Raw genomic sequence first — 21,001 nt, 5'->3', positions numbered from 1 at the left:
TTATCCATCTGTCTTCCCCACCCCCAGACTGTGAGTCCCTCTGGGAAAGTGACAGAAAGATCCTATTCCTGTCTGTGTCACAGCCTCCACTGTGCTGGGCTCATAACTAATGAAAGTTGAAGAAAGCAGGAAGACACACCTGACGCATCCCTCATTCCCCCCAGAGTGCCTATTCTCACTCCATTATCCTCCTTCTTATTATCTGCACTTCTATCTTTTATATTGAATAAAGGTCAGGTTGCACATCTTACTGGTGTTTGAAACCTCCCTAACAACCATAAAAGGAAGAAACCGTAATTATTGTCTATTCTGTGCCAGTAGTGGTTTCACATATATTATCTCATTAAAAAAATTAATTCTCACAGTAGGTCAATAAGGCAGGCATAATCATCCCTGAATTAGAAGAGAGGGAGCTGAAACTCAGGAAAATAAAATAATTGAATTTAGAGCTCAAATTGCTAGCTGGAAGGCCAGGGCCTGTCTGTCTGTCTTTCCTTCTTCCTGTGGTATTTGGTAATATAGCAGCATGAAAGGTAGTTGAATCCTTTAGCTTAGTAGTGTCAGGAACTCCGCTGACCTGAGACTTGTAGGTAATCACATTAATCAAACATGGACAAGGCTGGTCTCCGCTGTGTCTCCTCCTTGTTTAGTTGTTTGGATGAAAGGCTTCTGGAAATGTACTGAGCACTCACAAGTACTGAGCACTTGCAATGAACCATGCAAATGCTGAAAGCAGACTCCTTCAGGGAGCTTACAGTCTAGTGGGGCAGCAATCATCGGAAATGTGGTCTGTGTAACAGGGAGCAAGGGACAAGCATTCATTATGAAGGAGGAATAAGAGTTGGCCAATCTGGGCAAGAGAAGAGCACAGAGAGGCCAACATATGCTGAGCCTCTGTACAGAATTACTGGCAGGGCAGGCCTGGGATAAGGGAGCATTTCAGTGGAATGGCACAGACGCAGCAAGAGTTGCAGCAGCTGGTCTGAGTGTTTCCATCATGAGCCAAAGGTCACAACAAGCTACCAGTCCTTGCCCCTGCACAAGCATGTTCTTAGCACAGATGATAACTAGGACTTTCTCCCTACCAGCATCTCCATTCATCTTTAGGGAGAAGAGGGATAAAGATGGTGCTTGCATTCCCTCCCTGCTGTGTAGGAGATGATGAGCATGCAATTGGGCAGACCTGCTTGGTGATGTGATCTGCCTGGGGTGAGCAGGGCTGCCCTCAGCGGGCCAGGAGAATGCAGCCTGGCTTGATGCCTATGTTTGTCTGGTCTCTTGAAGGGAAAGGCTGTGGGGTAGCAATGGCAGCTGTATAAACAGGGCCAGCACCTGTTGAAAATCCTTTTGGTAGATGGTAGAGTGAAATGTTCTGCCCACTCTGGGCCACAGACCGGTAAACAAAAATTGTCAAGTGTGTTTATCCAATTCAATACTTTTTCCTTTCACTGTTCTTTAACTTGCAACTTTGTAAAAGAAAGAATGAATGGCTGAGAAATGAACCAGAACAGGGATGCATCTATAGTCATTGTAATGCCAAAATAAATGCAAGCAACTGATGGTGGTACATGCCTGGAATCCCAGCAATCCAGAGGCCCAAGAACATTGTCATTTTGAGGCTAGCTTGGGCCTCATAGCAAGACAATGCCTCAAAGTCAAACAAACATAATCAAACCCACTGTTGTGCTGACCTTGACTGTCCATTCCCCTTTTTTCCTTTGAGGACTTTGGTGAAATGTCCCCCAGTCTTGGCCCTGCTCAGGTCTTCCTGGTTCCCTTTTGATTTTATTCCTCTCATGCCCTGCTGCAACTGTCATCCCGCAGGGTCACCACTAGTCAGTGTGGCCTGGTCACCGTACATCCAGGCGACCTACGCTGTTCTTAAGGGTGCCTGCTCACCCTTCACACTGAATGTACCTAAGATCAGCTGAACACAGCCGTGTTTAATGCTGAGAATTGCTAACGGCTGTTTCCCTCACTCCCCCACCCCCCGTAGCTCCCCCTCTTTGCTCACCTCCCTTGCTTTCCACTCCAATTTTACTCTCTCTAATGCATCCTTCACACTGCTGCCTAGGTGATTTATCTAAAATTCAAATGCAATCATGTCACTCCCCTGCTCAGAGCCCTTCAGATGACATCTAACCTCCTTAAGGGGAGTTTAGCAAGGCCACTCATGGGCAGGCTCCTTACGACTCACGATACCTCCCCAGCATCGACTCCTAACTCCCAACTCTTTCTTTACAGGTTGTGACACAGCAATGTAAAATTACTGATGGCTCTCCAGGCAGGCATACTGTGTTCTTTAATGTTTCTGAGTTGGACAGAAATAGCCTTTCCTCTCTATTCTGCCCCACAAAGCTGATCAGCCTTTTTAATTTTCTCAACTGTTCCCTTCTCCAAGACCCTGGAGACAGAAGGTACCACTGAACTGCCTCTGGCTTGAGCATACCTGCCCACATTTCCGAGGCTTACTGTTAATTGGGATTCTGTCTAATCACTGGGGGCGGGCGGCCCGGAGAGTTTGCTAGGTCTAAGAGGGATGCTTAGTCAAGGGTACTTGCTGGCTGAATCCCATTACTCTTCTCTCCCCATTATTTAAGGCATTCCTGTTTCAGCCACATCCATACTGACATTTGCATCCTGATTGGCTTTCTCAGGTCGAGCCAATCACTGGTCTGCAATCATTGGCGGATCCCACTCCAAAAACTATGTGCTGTGGGAATATGGAGGCTATGCCAGCGAAGGCGTCAAACAAGTTGCAGAATTGGGCTCACCAGTGAAGATGGAGGAAGAAATTCGACAACAGGTAAGAAAAAAAAAAAAAAGAGCAGATTAGCTGACTGTCAGAAATGCAAAATACCCCTGAGAGTTTCTTTTCCAGGAGCTTGAAAGTTGCCATACAATGAGCTGGAAAAAAAAAAGCTGTTTGCTCAGTTTAGGGTTTTTATGTTAAGTAGAAGATGGGCCACACATATCTGAGGTTTCCCTGGCTGCACCAGTGTGTTGGTCAGCTGATTCTAAACGCGGCTGTGTGGCTCTACTGTTGGACATGTCTCTGGTCGCCTGAGACTCAAAGCAGTGATTTATGGTTTCCTTACTATGATCCTTACAGATGGGGTTGTCTCAAGCTGTCTCAGCCAAATTGCCACTTCCAAAAATCAACATTTGTGTATTGGCATGTGCTTTTTGCATCTATATTTTGAGATGTCTGATAAATTCGCCAGTCCTTAGTCATAAGCGTTGTGTATTGAAGCATCTGCAGGACATGTTGTACAGGCCCAGGAGCCAGCCTCCTACCACTGAGAGAAGAGGGAGGAGAGTCCTGTCATTCTTGCTGGTTTGTTTGCTTGACCATTCCATTTTGACTCTCATTAAAAACCTGATCTAGCCGGGTGCCAGTGGCTCACACCTGTAATCCTAGCTATTCAGGAGGCTAAGATCTGAGCATCATGGTTTGAAGCCAGCCTGGGCAAGAAAGTCTGTGAGACTCTTATCTCCAATAAAATTACTCAGAAAAAGCCACAAGTGGTGCTGTGGCTCAGTGGTAGAGCCTTAGCCTTGAGCACAAAGAAGCTCAGAGACAGCACCCAGGCCCTGAGTTCAAGCCCCAGGACTGGCCAAAAGAAAAACAAAAAACAAAAAAACCCCACCTGATCTAGTTAACACAAGAGAGAGGGCATTGGAAGCAACCATCCAGCTTCAGCTGTCTCTACCCACAGCATCCTCTCTGGCCTGAGAATGCCCTGTGGGAAGCCATATTTCATTGCCCACTTCCCATTGGTCTAGGGGAAGGAAGGAAGGAAGGAAGGAAGGAAGGAAGGAAGGAAGGAAGGAAGGAAGGAAGGAAAGAAGGAAGGAAGGGAGGGAGGGAGGGAGGGAGAGAGGGAGGGAAGAAAGGAAGGAAGGAAGGAAGGAAGGAAGGAGAAAGAAGAAGAAAGGGAGGAAGGGGAAAGGATAGAGAAAGGGAGAGAAGAAGGAAGGGAGAGAGGAGGGAGGGAGGAAGGAAGAAGGAAGAAATGAAGGAAGGGAGGGAGGAAGGAAGGAAGGGGGAAGGAGAAGGAAGGGAGGGAGAGGAAGGAAGGAGGGACGGAGGGAGAACTGATGGAAGGAGCTAGCAAACCACATTTGGGTGTCAACAGGCCCCTGAGAGGCCAATCACCTTGTTGGGCTCCTATCCCACACCGCCTGACACACTTCAGGAGGCCCCAGGTCCACAGGTGCCCCTTACAATATGTTCCTGAGCCGGATGAGGAGTTAGCATGGCAGTGACTTAAAGTCCACCATCTGGATTCCCAGCTGCTCCTCAACCTTATGAACTGAATGCCACACAGGTCATTCTGACTCCACTGTAATCCCCTGAGGAATCCTGTTGGATTAGAGTTGAAACATGCCCAAGAATAAGCTGTGTTTCTTATTAATTTGATTTAAAGTATTTTTATTTCTTGGGGGGAAAGAAAACCAAAGTGTTTGACCAGATGTCCTGGGCTTGCATGCGATCACCACAAGGTCAGCATCTAGCTACTCTGTTCCCTGATGCTGGCTACCAGGCCTCTTCAGGCTATAGAGAGTAATGTCAGAAGGGCTCCCTCCAGGCTGGTGCTGGTCTTTCTGGCCTGTAGTGGGGAATGAGTGGTAGCGCCCCTTACCTAGAATCCTAATGGTCCATGTTTCTGGATCTCAAATGTGGGATTATGACAACCCCTCACCTTCCAGTCTTGTCCCCCTCTGTGGTGTGGGATGCAATGCTCAAAATCATTTGTTACAAATAACAGCTAAAACCCTCAAGTTTGCCAGTAAATCAGAGCAAGCTCAAGGGCATCTTCATAGTAATGCCAGCCTTACTATTGACCATCTTGCAAAGTTTCTGGAGAGGAAAAAGCAAGAGTTATACATGATGGGTTATGTTTCATAACAATAAAATAGGTAGAAATTCATCTCTAGGACCCCAGCCTTACAACATCCCTGTTTGGGAAAGTTCTTTGCTTAGTGTGGTCCTAACCAGCTGGCCTGGGACTGGCTTGTATACCACACCGCAATGTCTGGCTATCCCAGCTGGCTCGCTGGCATTTCCTGACATCAGTCATAGTAACTTTAATTATGGGAACTCTGCATGGGGAGCATATGTCAATGTCTGTCACCACACTTCAAGGCCACCACACTTCAGGGCCTTGGGTGCTGGGCATCTATTGTTAGCTTCCTTCATATCTGTTCTTCATATAAGGAATCCAGGGGGATTAAAACACACACACACACACACACACACACACACACACACTCATACACACTCATATACACACACACACACAACTTGCGCCCCTGTCCATCTAGCTTCAAAGCCTATACACAGTATCAGATGTATACTATGCAGAGCCCTGTGCAGGTATAGGGTCCCTTGTTCCAAACTAGATAATAATTTCAAAAAGGCAATTCTATGATGCTTACCCCACCTTACTGTCCTCCACCTGCACTGAAGGGACCTCTGCTGGCCATGTTTCAAGCTCCCCAACCTCTTCAGAAGTCAAATGAGAGCATAATCTTGGTGTCTCTCCACTTCCAAATGATTCATGACCCTAAATCTTACTTCCTGCAAGAACACAGCTTATGGTTTTCTGTGAGTCAGATAAAAAATAATAACATAAAAAGAAGCAAGAATATGAATCCTCACAGATGTTTTCTTTGAACACATCTACAAACTTCTCTGCCTTTCATACCTAATATCCTGCCACTTGCTCTATCAAAGAACTCCAATCCAAGCAGGATGAAAATGAAAAACCCTCTTTTCCAACAAAAGACATATGCTTACCAGTGTTCCCTTATTATAGATTTAGCACTCATGGCAGGTTTCAGGGGCATTGAAAACCACAAAAGGTTGTTGGAGGTAAATTTTATGCTAATGGATTTCCAACACAAATGATAAAACTACTAATCCCATTAGCAATGGAAAACTATAGTAATACTATTGAGTAGAAGTTTTAATGTCACTGTAACTGAAAAACACCAAGGGAATTACCAAAACGGAATTATTGCAGAGTTATTGGTAATAATGGCGCTAGTGGCTGGAAGAAGTTGGGGGTCTTTATGTGTCCCTCTTTCTGAGAGGAAACAGAAACAGTGCTTCCTGATTTCTGCTGGTGACTGGAAACGTATTTGTTGGCCATTGATATTTTTTTTTTCCTTTTGGAAGCTGAATATTCAGATAGTTTGTCCTTTTTAAACTGTATTCCCTGGGGCTTCGTTTTAAGTTTCTTCTATATTCTAGATATTAATCTTTTGTCATATGAGTAATTGGAAAGTATTTTTCCTATTCTGTACATTGTCTCTCCTCTTCATTGGTTATTTCCTTGGCTGTGAGGTTTTTCAGATTGATGAAATCCCATTTGTCCATTTTTACTTTTATTTCCTGTATTTTTAGGGTCCTGTCCAAAAAACTCATTGCCTATTTCAGCATCTGCAGTGCTTCCCGTATGTTTTCTTTTAGTAGTTCCAGATCCTCAGATCTTATATTTGGATCTGTGATCCGTTCTGAACTGGTTTTTGTTCAAAGAGATTGGGGTCTGGATAGGACTAGGGGACATTGTATGCAGTGAAATAAGCCAGATAAAGAAAAATAGCACGTGTTCTCACAGGGGGCATAAAATAGTGAGCACTAGAGGCTGGGAGAGAGAGGGTAAAGGAAGGGTGGATTTGATTAGCACACGGTGCATCCTTGCCTTGGACTATTCCATTGGTGTCATGAACATGTACATTTTGTAGACATTCATTAAAAATAAACTGCTTAAAGAAAAAAGGAATATTGAATTGTGTCTAGCCCAGCGGATCCCAGCTGGGCATTTTAAGTAGGTGGAGGCAGAAGGGAACGCCGCCTGCACGGGGTGGAAATGGGAATGGAGCACCCGTGGATACACGCTCCCTGACATGCAAACATACTCTTCCACTGGTACCATTTGTGCTTTAACAGAGGCAGTCTTGGCAAGCTTATTTGGTGGCTAGTTTTTTGTTGGTTGCTGGCCCAAATACTGCCCAGTTCATGCTAGAAACCAGGCACCCTCTGTCCCTGTGCCAATTCTGCATTATCTGAAGCTCATGCAGTTCCACCCACCCTCACTCCACACCTGTCCAGGCTCCCTCATCACTGGCCTCCATGGAGGCAGCGCCTCCTGATGTCCCTCACTCCACTTCTCTTCCCTGTTATCATTGCTGCACATCTTACACTACATGACTCGCATTATGCCATTCCCCCAGTCGATCAAGGTGTATATTGGCACCTCTTTAAGATAAAGTTCAAATTCTGTAATATAGCTTGACTCTTTTTTTTTTTTTGTCGGTCATGGGGCTTGAACTCTGGGCCTGGGCGCTGTCCCTCAGCTCTTCAGCTCAAGGCGAGCGCTCTACCACTTGAGCTACAGCACCACTTCCGGTGGTTATCTCTTATTGGAGATAAGAGTTTCACAGACTTTCCTGCCCCAGCTGGCTTTGAACCACAAATCTCAGCCTCCTGAGTAGCTAGGATTACAGGTGTGAGCCACCGGCGCCCAGCTATAGCTTGACTTTATGATGTGACCTCATCTTATCTCTCTGATCTTATTTCTCACTGCAACTCTAAGCATTGAACCTCTTTGGGGCTCCTATTCATCATTCAGGTCCAGCATAAATATTGCTCTTCCTGGAGGCCACCACTGATTCTATACCAAACTGGTCCCATCAGGTACTCCTTGGACTTCTCCATCATCATCATGATCACACATACTGTATTTGCTTTGTACCTTTCTCTACCTATTCTGCAGAGTTTAGAGCTTTCCTTTCCACAACTATGCCTTGAACTTGGCAACACTGTTGGTGGCTGCCAGCTGGGTGCCAGAGGCTCACACCGCAATCCTAGTCACTTGGGAAGCTGTGATCAGGAGGGTTGTGAATCCAGGTCAGCACACACAGGAAATCTGTGACACTCCATCTCAACAAAGAGAAGTAGATGTGGTAGTATAAACCTCTCGTGCCAGCAATGCTGAGAAGCTTAAAATAGATGGATTTCAGACCAGATACATGCCAGGGGAGGAAGCAAGATCCTATCTTAAAAATAATGAGCAAGATTATTTCTAACATATTTATAAGATATTTCTTTGTTGCTTTGTATGTCCTTCCCCCATGATATAACCCCTGCTTTCACTGTATTTGATGTTGGTATAATTTGTGGAGGGGAAGGGAAAAAACAGATTGTTTAACTAGGGATACAGGTGGACCCATTGCAACAATGAGATGTACAAGACATTATGTCGAAAAGTGAACTTTACAACTTTTGTGCCGGGGCAGGGGGGAATGGGAAGGGGAAACAAAGGAGGAGGCAACAATGCTTGATAAAAAAAAAATGTACTCATTACCTTGCTCATGTAATTGTAACCCCTCTGTATTGTATTTTCACAATAAAAAAATAATAATAAGCAAGGCAGGTGCCAGTGGCTCATGCCTGTAATCCTAGCTTCTCAGGAGTGTGAGATTTGAGGATCCTGATTTGGAAACAGCCCACATAGGAAAGTCCATGAGACTTATCTCTAAATAACAAGAAAAAGCCAGAAGTGGAGCTGTGGCTTAAATAGTAGAGCACTAACTTTGAGCAAGAAAGCTCAGGGCCAGTGCCCAGGCCCTGAGTTCAAGCCCTAAGTGTGGCCTGCCTAGCAAGTATGAGACCCTGAGTTTAAACCCCAGTTCCCTCCCCCTCCCCCACACACAACTATCTTTGAGGGCATATTTTTATTTGATAACTTTATAGATACTAATTTAATTTATAAACTTCTATATTTGATAACTATTGAATAACTGCTACGTACTAGGAATTGTATACAAGCAACTGGTTCAGCTGTGCTGGTGCATGCCTGTAGTACCAGCTACTAAGGAAGCTAAGGAAAATTGTTACTAGAGCCCAGAATCAGGGTCAATCTAGATAACACAGCAGACCCCATGGGGGTAGGGGTGCTTTCTTAATGAGTCTAAACTTAAACAAGGAAATCATTAAATAATTACCTGTTGTCCAACTAAAAAGAAATAAATAGCAGTGACACAGTGGCTTCAGAGAAGGGAGTGCCTCCTTTAAGGTAGTCAGGGAGTATCTCACTGAGGAATGACAAGCTAAAACCAAAAAGGAAATGGCAGGGGAGAGAGATGTTAGGTGGAGACAACAGCATGTGCAAAGGCCCATGTACAAAATAGCTTGAAGAACTGAGAGAGAACTGGTGCAGCAAGAAGAGAGGGATGAGGGAGGAGAGTAGCACCCAAGAAGATGGAAGAGTTGGATGAAGGATCACTCTCGCTAGTCTGAGGAAGTTCACAGCTTAGGTGGAAGAAGCAGATACCTCACTGTTTCCACACAGGATACTTTGCTTTATGAGGATCTGTGCATCACCTGGGGAGATACCCACAGTCAACATGGCAGTCCTAGACTGCAGTAATATGCATCTTCATTCATATCGCATCTCCTCCGGGAAGGCCAGGTCTGGACCCCTGTGGCTCCTGGTGCTGTTCTCCCTTGTCCTACATTTGCCTGATGGCTCCCCCTCAGTAAACCTGTTCCTTCTTCGTCTCCCCTCGGGTGCCCCTTGGGAGCAGACCTCTTGTTGCCTTTCCTCATGATACCTCTTTTCCTCCTCACCGCTGACCCTTCGTTATGGCTGCCATGGTTCTTCAGTCATTGACCCATGCCCCCTTGTCTGTTCGATTACCCTCTTGTCTCAGGACTTTAGGAAGGACTCTTTCCTTTCTTTGAGCTTGCCATCTCCCATCCCTAGTCTGCTCTTTTCCTTTGGATTTCGTATTCATCTTCGACAGGTTTTCCTTTAGTCCCTGTGGAAAGAAGGCCTTCATAGAGTGACCTTGCTTTTTCTTCTCTGGTACCACCCACTGCACCGCTGCACGATGCATAGACTCTGGTCTCACATGTAGGAGAGGCTTTAGGTCCACTTGAGGAAAATGCTCAGGACTGTGTCCACAAATGATGGAGATTTCTCATCTCCTGCTCAACCCAGGGCAAAATATCCAATTATTCTGGGTGCCTTCCCGTATTCTTACCACCAGCTTGAGATGTCCCTTTGCTCTGCTTCTGCCTTCTTTTGGGCCTGTATTCCAGTCCTGTACCCCACCCCCCAACAGCTCACCTCACATAGCTCTTGTCTACTATTCTGGGTTAGACCTTGCTCCCCATTTCTAATAACTAGACGACTTTCCTAAATTCAGTTGTGTATATTTTTATAAGTTTGTTTTGCTATAGTTTGTCCAGCAAGTCTATGCATTTTGTTTGTGGCTGGAGGAAGAAGCTGTATTCATTCACTTTTCTGTTTTCAGAAAACCACCCAATGTCTGCAGCACCTAACAAGTGTCTGAATTGATTTATTGATAAACCAGCCATGAATGTCTCTAGCACAAATCCAGGAACTTTGAATATCCACCCACGAAAACTGCACTAGGGTCGCCACTTCCTCTTGCATATTTCTCTGACCTCAAGCCTTTCCTGACCACGAGACAGCAGAACATGGTGGGCCCTGGCAAGGGCATAGATCAATTTGTCTTTGGAGGTCTTGTTTGGTGATTACTTCAGTCAGTCAGCAGGATTATCGTACCACCTGCGGCAGGCAAATCCATAGATAGGCAGGTGTCCTTTAAGTCAAAACAGTGTACTTGGTTCTGGGACCTGGAAGAAAGGGTTTGCAAATACCCTTTTCTCCTTTCCTCTGAATCGTTAAAGGTAACTTGTCTACAAACTTTTACTTTTGTTTCTGATTGTCTACTTTCTCAACTTCTTTCTCTTGTTTCTGCTCATACTTGCTTGGCTTGCTTGCTCTCTCAGCTGGCGAACTACTACTCAAGCCTGCTTCTAGCCTGGCTGTTTGCTGGTTAACTGAACATGGAGTTCTGCAGATTTTTCTGCTCCAGAGGATTTCAAGCCATGATCCTCTGGATCTCAGCCTTCTGAGTAGCGAGGATTACATGTGTGAACCACTGGCACCCAACTTCTAATCTGCTAAAACCATCACTTGATTTCTAGTATTTTCTGTGTATCCTGACATACTGCCTCATCTGGTTGAGAAACAAGTGCACACATACAGTAGTATAACCTTTATTAGAATAATGTCCTTCCAGTGTTCTCCCATGCGCTCATGAGTAGTGCTGCATAATAGCTAAAAAGCATTGGCTCTGAATCAAGGCTTTCTGTATTTTAATCCTGGCTCCATTAATTTCGTACTGTTAGTCTAGAGAGAGGTTATTTAATCCCCCTGCACTTCCATTTCCTCTTCTGAGATGCAGCGGTGAGTGATGCCAACCTGATAGAGTTATTGTAAGGACAAAGTGATCCAATGAGAGCCAAGTGCTTGGAGCAGATCCCGCCCTTTAGGAAGTGTTCACTAGATAGAATTCATCACTGCTGTTTTCATTCACGGATCTCTCATTTCCTCAGCAGAGCAACTGGAGGAACCAGAAGATGTATTGATTCCAACTGTTGCTATTCTTCATGTCAGTCTGTAGCTTGTCCAGGGTCTGGGGATGAGGCCACAGGCCCTTTCCTGGTATTAGCATCCCCAGGCTTTGCCTCTGTCTTTCTGTCTTCCCTGTTCAACAGTGTTATACCTTAGGACACCCTAATGTACTATCCCAACATTGACCCAAAGTAATTATAAGAACAGCATTCTCAAAGAAAGAAGAAACAGGTAGAACTCTAGTCTACTCCCAACTCATTTCTGTTTGTATTCCCCCTTTCCTTGAATCAGCCTGGCCAGGATGTTCATAGGGTCTCAATCAATTCCACTTCCAGAACAGTGTCTGGAGACAACTATATATGCTTCCTTTATGTGCCAAGACACCAACCAGAGGTGAAAACATGAAGAAAGCTCCCACCCTGAGGAAGAAGGTAGTCTAATGGTCTTACTGTGGCTAACAGGAGCCTCTGAAAATGAACTCAAATACAAGGGAGACTATGGTTGAAGAAAGCAGAGCCCCTGAGAACCCGGTTTATATACAGAGTTCAGAAAAGACCCATGAGAGCTGAAGCTAAGAGGCCTCAAGCTTAGAGGTAACCCTCCTGCTCTCTATTCCCAGGTCACATGGGCTTTTCTGTGTTTTCCCCATCCTTCGACCAAGACCTGCTCCCTCAGCTTACTTATGTTGCACATGACTCCCGATGGTGACCATATGACCTCCTTGGCCTCCCATAGCTAGTTGAGAGTTTTGGTGACTCTTAATTGAAATTCAGGATTTCCTGTTGATCGCTGACATCCTATGTACTGAGGCATGCATCTATATCTACATGTCCTGTAACAGACCTCTATACCCAGTCCAGTGAGTGGCCACTTCTGGTAAAGGACTCTCCTCCCCAAGCCTGTTGCTACAGGGGGCTCCAGGCCAGGCAGTTATACTGGAAAGGAAATTAGAAGTAGAGGGTCAATGATATTTAGGGCAACGATGGATGGATGAGAATTAGCTAAGTTACAGAGCCCCAGCCAAAGGACAGGAATCCAAGGCACCATCCTGGTCATGGGCAGGTGGAGCACTAAAGAGAGGGAAAGGGGCCACCAGCAGAAACTCAGAGTGTAGAGCTATGATATTTGAGTGATGACATACTGGGTCTAGAGATTGAGATGGGACAGGAGACAATGCTGGACCTAAACACAAGAATTTAGGAAACTGAGAAAGCAGAGATCAGAGAAAAGGTGTAGGGACCAGGGCCACTGTCATGACCACTCATTTGCCCTTGTCACTTGTGGCCATGCATTGTTAAAAACACGACAACATAGGACTGGAGGAGGGGGCTCAAGGCCCTGAGTTCAATTCCTAGTACCACATAAATAAGTTTAATAAAAAGTAATGTAACATAACATAGCATAACGTGACATGATTTGACTTGACAGCAGTTAATAGGTAAGCTTTAATGTGGACTTTTAAGTCTGTTGCCTTGCATAGATCATATAACCTCTTTGAGCCTTAGATGCTTTATCTGCCAAGTAGTGATAAAAAGAATATGGGCCACATGTGTTAGTTATGAAATAATTTAGGTACAGTGATTGACTTGGCATTGGATCACATTCTCATTTTGATTAGTGGGACAAAAGCGTTTCATTGGAAGGATGTGTAAATACCCCTCTCCTCCCACCTCCTAATGGATGTTTAGGCATACTGGGTTGAAGAGCTGCTGAAAGAAAGGGTAAATTGTGCTGCATACAAGCTACTAGAGAATGAAGATCAGAGAAAGGGAGAGATGAGGGAGGAAGTGGGGCCAGGAGACTAAGACATTTTCTGAATTTTAAGGAGTAAAAAAACATATTTGAGCAGCTGCCATTTGGAATAAAAATCAGGGAGAGAAAGATCCAAAGAAGATTTTTAGTAAATTTGTTTCGTAAAAGAGAAGCCATGAAAGGAGCATTTCAGTTGTACCCTTGATAGAACTGGCTATGATGGAATTTCTCCCTTGCTGCCTCCTCAAGAAATATTCAGTAAACACCTAGGGTTGGTCCTTTTTGTCTTCATTTGCTTTCTGCTGCTATAAAACAGAACACCACAGACTGCGGAAATGATAGGCAATTCAAGTTTATTCAGCTCACAGTTTTGGAGGTTGGAAAGTCCCAAATCAAGGGGCCACATGTGGCCAGGGCCTCCGCGCTGTGTAATAACAAGAATCAGAGAGGCTGGAAGGCAGCTATGCTTTTTACCAGGAACCCACTCCTGGGATAATGACATTAATCCATTCATAGGGCACTGCCCCAAGGAAATAATTACTCTTATTACTCAAGCTCCACAGAGCCCTTATGACTCAATCACCTCTCAAAGTCCTGCCTCTCAACATGGCCACAATGGCAATTAAGTTCCAACATGAGTGTGGAGTAGACATTCAAACCATTAGCATTTCCCAGGCCAGCATCAGATTGGGTATTTTTTAAGTGTATCACCCTGTTGCCCAATTTTATTTCTTTGGACTACATTCCTGCCATTATACATACCTCCTTTGTCCAGCCCCCACCTCATTCAAGTTATACTCCATGCAAGGTGGTTAAGTGTGCACTGTGATTGATAGACATAAAGTGATACTCAGGGTAGGGAGAGAGAAAGAAGTTAAAGAAATATTCTCAGTCACAGCTACTTGATCCACAAATTAAAACATTATTTGAAAGATAGGAGTCGAGCCATATGAAACCTCTTGTTTGCTTTTCAGCTGAATCTTCAGATAAATCCAAATCACAGTAGGACAAGCAGCTGAAGTGACTTAGTAAGGCCTGTTTATTTAATGAAGCTGGCGTGGTGGGTGTGGCCCCAGGAGTTCCCAGCCTGCCTCTGAGCAGCAGCCGTGCCCAGACTCCTCAGCTTCACAGGGCAGCATCACCGGCCCCTGAGGATTCTTCTCCAAATCCCTGTAGGAGACAAGTGGGGAACAAGTTATTCAAGACTTAACAGATTATTTAACACAAAAATCTATTTTTACAGTACCTGAGCCAAAATACTGCAAAAGAGGAGGCAAGTTTAAGTGGAGCATAAGTAACAAATTGCCTTATGATTTTGAGGGCAATTTAACAATATTTATCAAAATTATACATTGCCTTGTTTGCTGGAGCAGAAATATAGTATATAACAGCCATCATAACCAGTGTGTGTGTGTGTGTGTGAGAGAGAGAGAGAGAGAGAGAGAGAGAGAGAGAGAGAAAGAAAGCAAGAGAGAGCACCAAGCCTCCACTTCCAGCCTTTGTTAATTGGAGATAGGGCCTCATGGATTTATCTTTCCAAGCTGGTTTTGAACTTTGATCTCAGATCTCAGCCTGCTCCGTGGCTAAGATTACAGTCATGAGATACCAGTATCATAACTAACCACTTTAAAAGAGTATCATAGTAATGTTAAAGACACATCATCCTTTCAACATGTCATACCTAGCATGGTAATTGTATACCTAGGGACTTATCTTTAAAAATATGAGGAAAGATATTCCTTGCATTATTTTTAACACAACAGATGGAAACGAGCTTATTTTTAATCAATCAGGGACATATTATAGTTCTGGCTTCATTTATGGAGACCCACACTATGTAGAAATGCAATGCATGTACTGGCACACAATGCTCCTAGTGTATACTGGGCAGGGGAGGGGAAGCAGAGCCAGTGTACAAGTGGCAGCTGCAGGGTAGGGCAGGGCAAGAAGGGGAAGCCAATTAGAACAAAATGATTTATGTACATACAGAATTTTACATGTTTAGAGTATCTTCATGAACACACACCAGAGCCTATTGTCTCTAGGAAAAATGGAGAGTAAGGGTCAAATTTTTTTTACCTTTTACCATATACCCTTTTGTACTTCTTAAATTACACAGATATTGCTTTTTTTAAAGAATAACATTTAGATGAATAAAGAAAATGTTAAGAAACTGAATAGTCCTCCTACTCCAAAATACCCTATTGTTCAGTTTACAAATTTCATATCATATTATAGTCACTATCACATTATATTTAAAATTTTATAGGCCAATGCAATGGAAGAGGAGAATTGCCAGAAAAACATCTGAAAAAAATACAAATGAGGTGGGTGAGATTCAGCTCAATAAACCAGACACTAAAACATTATGAAAGTACATTAAATAAAACTGTGTGGAATTAGAGCATAAATAGATCAATAGCGTCTAATGGAAAGTCCGTAAATAGACTCAAGTTCATTTGTAAATTAAGTCTATAAGAAAAGTATAATTTCCTGCAAGCTAGGGAAACATAGCTCACTTGATAAATGACAGTCATCTAGGAAGGGCAACTTGCTCCCTATCTCCCTTTAACCAAAATATGAATTCCAAGTATCTCAAGATCTAAATATCTAAAAATTATGATATCAAGACGTTGGAAAGAATTGGAAAGAATCAATTTTTGTACTATAGAGCATAGTCCTTTCCAAGTATAACACAAAACCTGGAGTTGCTAAAAGAAATAATGGAAAAGCAAACTAAAAATCATTTTTTGACCAAGCACCATGGCTCACACCCATAGTACTAACTACTTGAGACCTGGAGGATCACAGTTCAAACCCAGCCTGGATAGAAAAGTTCAAAAGGCTTCATCAACAAAATAACCAGTAAAAAAGGTAGACTGGAGGTGTGGTTTAAGGGATAGAGCATCAGTCGAGCAATCAAGCCAAGCAAGCACAAGGCCCTAGCTCCAATCCTAGTACCACACATACACAAAAACTGGATTATGGAAAATATTACGACTTTTTAAAGATAGAAGACAAACTAGAAGAAGATAGTGGCTGACCATACAGTAAACAAAAGACTAATCTCTCTAATGTATAAAGAGTTCTTGATGGGTCGCTTTTTTAAAGACAATAGAAAAATGATCCTAGCATGAATAGCATTCAGAAAAAGAAATTAGATGGCTTTAAGTATTTGAAAAGATGCTCAGCCTTATTTGCAATTATAGAAATGCAAATTAATTCAACAGAGCCAAGTTTTTAATCTATTAGACTTTTGATAACCATATGTTGACAGTGGTGTAGAGGTAGTACACTGTGGTAACGCTGTGGGCATAACTTTGTGCAGGGCCGTGTGCAGGAATTTATATGTACAGACAAAGACATACATAGGCACATGATCTAACACAAAAAGTAGAACAGCATCAATATCCTTGGTCAAGAGTCAATAGATATTATACTCTAGTTCAATAAAAATAAGAATTAGATGTTAAACATGTTCAACACAGATGGTTTAGTTAAAGGAGAAAGTGCTACAAAGTACTTAATATGTGTTATTTGTAGGATCTGTGCATGCTACTGAGGTGTATGTGTGAGGTTATGTACATATAGATGTGCAACACACACACACACACACACACACCTTACTTTGAAAGAGCTCAAGTATCTAAGAGTCCATATAGGCAGGAATCCCAAAATTCCATATGCTGTCTTTGCTTCAGAAAATGAAGGCAAAGAAAGGCAGCCAACTGACTCTCAGAGTCTTGCTGTCATTTGTCAGTAGCATGCAGTGTTGGAATTGTGTCACTGCCATTTATTGACTGTCCATCCTGTTCAAGGCACTGTGGTAGACTCTTGAGACAGGTGCTTCTTTAAGTCTTCACAACAACGTTGGAAGGTAGTTTTTATTAATTTCATCCTCCAGATGTAGAAAAACCAAAACTCAGAAATCTTAAGTCATGCAACTCATCATCAGCCTTGAAACAGAGTGCATTCTTATTGCTCCTCTTCTTCTTTTTTTTTTTTTTTTGTCAGCTGTGGGGCTTGAACTCTGGGCCTGGGCGCTGTCCCTCAGCTCTTCAGCTCAAGGCTAGCGCTCTACCACTTGAGCCATAGTACCACTTCCAGTTTTCTGGTGGTTTATTGGAGATAAGAGTCTCACAGACTTTCCTGCCTGGGCTGGCTTTGAACTGCGATCCTCAGATCTGAACTGCCTGAGCTAGGATTACAGGCGTGAGCCACTAGCGCCTGGCTTTTGTTCCTCCTCTTTATCCTTGTGTGGCCCCTCTCCATTCCCCAAAGACCTTTTTTTCCTGTCTGCGGCTGTCAGATTTCCACTTCGCCTCCCATATCCCACCAGAGGGCATTTTATTTCTGCTCCCCCCTTAGAGCTTTCAGTGCATTCTGTATGCCTACTAGGTCTTGTTTTGAAAGATGGGGGTATGCACCTGTCACTGGAAGAAAGAACATGGCGTGGGTCTGAGCTGGGGTATGCCCTGCATTCATACCTCGCCCTACACATGGGGCTTTGCATATGACTCTAAGTGCATTGAGCAGCAACTGTTGAGTTCAGTGTTTTCACTCTTTATTCCCTGATGGGCCTTGGCTACTTTAGCAAAGTCAGCTATTATATCTACATTGTCTCCATAGCTACCAACCAGCTCTCTAAGCTACAACGTATTTATTTCTCATAAGATCTGGTTACAGTGCTTCTTAATTTGTCTTCTAATTCAGAACTAGAATTCCTGCTTCATTAATCAATACATAAAGAAAATCAAAAGTCTATTAACTGGCAAGCAATGCTATTGCAAAAGGCATTGATCCATGTACGTTGCGGGCAGCCTGTTCGTAGGAACTGTAGTCCCTGGGAGCAATTGTGTTGGGAGAGTTCTCTGGGAAAACTGTATGCTTTTTGAATATGCCTTGCTCTGTTTATCTGAAAAATGTCTTTATCTTTATTTTAAGGAGTATTTTTGAAGACATTAATGATTGCTTTCATTATTTTAAAGATAGTATTTTTCTGTGCTTGTCTTCCATCATTTTTGGAGAAAAGTCACCTGCTCATCTTATTAGTGTTCTTTTGAAGATAATACATCTTTTTCTACAGCTGCTTTAAAGACGTTGTCTTTGTCTCTGTTTTTCAGCAGTTTTACTAATACTTTGGTGGCTTTATTCCTTTTCATTCTTTTTGAGAGTTGTAGCAATTCTTTGCATCTTAGGTGTAATATCCTATACCAGCTGTGGAAATTTTTGGCCATTATTTTTTTTCAAACATTGGTCTTGCCCCTCCCCCAAGTTCTCTCTCTTTTAGGAATTCCAGGGTCACATACATTAAATTATGTCATCATTTCCATATTTTTTTAAAAATTGTATTCTTTACCATGTTTTCCCTCTATACTTTAAAGGGAAATACCTATTCTAATTCCATTGGTGATTTTTATGTTAAAGTTTTCATTTGATTCTTTCTTGTAAACTCCAGTTTCCTGCTTCAATTACTCATCTTGATTTCTGTTTCCTTATACAGATTAGTCACAGTTTCTATTTAAATCCAAGTTGATTATTATAATACCTGGATCACCTGTGGGTCTATTTCTCTTGTCTGCATCTTGCTTGATTGCATTTCCTGAATTGTACCATATTTTTATTAGCTTTTGTATTAGATGTTTTATTAGATATATAAATGTATATAAATATATATCACACCCTAATATATATGGATTATTTATAGATATATGGAATACATATAAATGAATAAAAACTTGCAAAGGCTTTGGGTGTACAATCCTTCCCAGAACATTCTCTTCCTTTCCTAGCAGGCAGTAGGTAATCTGAACTGGGCTGTGTTGGAGCTGGGTGGTGGTCTTACTTGTAATTCACTCTTATTCCAAGGATGTAGCTCTTCAAGGTTCTTCACTGACAGTGTGGAACTGTTGCCTGTTTGCCTCACAGTTTTCTCATTCCCCATCTTGACCATCACAGAATCTGAGGCTGCTGAGAGCTCTGGTCACCTCTTAGCTCCTAGTTAAACCCAGTTACAATTTCTCTTCCCCACAAATTAGAAACTGCCGCAGAAGAAAACGCAGAACCCAATATTGGGATTAGTTCCCAGTCTTTCAGGATCTTGGTTCAAGTCCTGAGAGACTGGCAAAACCTCTGCTCAGCTTCCTAACCTTTGTACTTCATATGGCTGATTTTTTTAAGCCAATGCGTACAAAGGAAAAGCAGTGTGGAATATCTGACTCACCTCTATGCATCTCCTTCTCTCCAGGATCTTGGCCTTCAAGTCCTGGCTGCCCTGGGAGTTTAATAATACTTCACACCAAGTTGTTTTATGTGATTCACTTTTCCTATTTTTTTCCTGGCAACTTGCTGATGTGATATAAGTGATCTCTCCATCATTTGAGGCAAAACTAGGATCCCTTGTTTAAGAATTAAGTTCTCTCTGACACATAGTTATGTCTCTGATATCATCCTCTACATGCCTCAAACCCAATCCCACTCTCTGGTATCAGTTGTATGTGATAAGTGTAAAGAACATTGCCTTTTTCCTGCAATTTTTCAAAACTCTACCTTTAAGTTGTATCTCTTATTTTTAATTTACATTAGAAAATACAGTATTACACTAGAATCTGAAGGCCTTGGCAAAATTCTGCCATAGGGAAGGGGCTTAGAATACTGTGATGCCTTAATGGCACATTTTCTCTTGAGTTGAATGTTTCTGGGAAGTCTCTTTACTACTCAATACACCCTCTGTGTCTAATTTTTTCACTCATGCTTTCTACCTGCCCCTCATTCTGAGCTCAGGGTTGCTTTTTGAAGCAGTTTTCTGATTTACTGATACCAATTGTATATGAATGACAATTTTTCAGATGATAAATGCTAAAAAAAATCTGTTTCGAGTTTTCTATTCAAATTCTTAAGACTGGAAAAAAAACTATGGATTTAAAATAATTACTTACTATAATCATCCAGTAGAACTAATTGATCCTTAGCTTATAAGATGTCATGAACTTGATGCCACGTGTTTTCAATTGTTTAAGCTGTTAGATGTGACTCAGACATTATTAAAGATTTTTCTTGATTCCTTTGAAAAGGAAATCTGTTAAAATAATGAAATGCCTACAGGCAAAGAATACTGGCTGCAGCCTGAATAACAGCCTGCATGCATATGAAAATTCCCACTTTGGTAGAGGCCCTTCATTCTAAGTGGTTATTATAATCTAAAAGGGGTATGATGAAGCAGAGAATTATAAAAAAATTAATGCAGGAGTTTGTCAGATATTTTGAATAAGTATAATTTTAATCACAAATAGAAATCACGCTAATAATTTATCATCTTGGGTTTCCAGTTTAGGGTTCTTTTAAGGGACTCTTGATACTTAAAGTTATGTGCAGTAGCCAAGTGCTGGTGGCTCATGCCTATAATCATAACTACTCAGGAGGCTGAGATCTGAGGCTTCAGGTTCAAAGCCAGCCTAAGCAGAAAAGACTGTGAGACTCTTATTTCCAGTGAACCAGCAACAATCTGGAAGTGGAAGGGTGGCTGAAGTGGTAAAATGAAAAAGCTAAGCAAGAGCCAAGGCCTGAGTTCAAGCCCCAGAACCAGCACACACATACACACATGCACACACAAAAGGAACGTTATAAGCTCTTAGTTTTTACTACCTTTCCCAGTCTTTTCATTACCTTGATCTTGCCTAGTTGTACGTGATATTTTCAACAACTTGCCTTCATTGAGTCCTTTCAGTGCAGACATAAATAAAACATTTCTTTTCTCAAATCACAGAGTTTCAAAAAACTTAACAAAATAA

General features: G+C 42.6%; 1 protein-coding gene across 1 annotated transcript in view; it reads left to right on the top strand.

Moving 5' to 3' along the window:
- Spon1 (spondin 1, extracellular matrix protein) overlaps positions 1-21,001 on the top strand; it is a 261,972-nt gene that overhangs the window by 156,579 nt on the left and 84,392 nt on the right. Inside the window, exon 6 of the mRNA XM_013034153.1 lies at positions 2,658-2,806. Within this exon, the coding sequence (XP_012889607.1) occupies positions 2,658-2,806 (149 nt within the window). The remainder of the gene's footprint in view (positions 1-2,657; positions 2,807-21,001) is intronic.

This window comes from Dipodomys ordii, unplaced genomic scaffold, assembly GCF_000151885.1.
Source record: "Dipodomys ordii isolate 6190 unplaced genomic scaffold, Dord_2.0 Scaffold183, whole genome shotgun sequence".
NCBI lineage: Eukaryota > Metazoa > Chordata > Mammalia > Rodentia > Heteromyidae > Dipodomys > Dipodomys ordii.
Note: the sequence above shows the minus strand (reverse complement) of the source record. Positions and strands in the feature narration are given on the sequence as shown.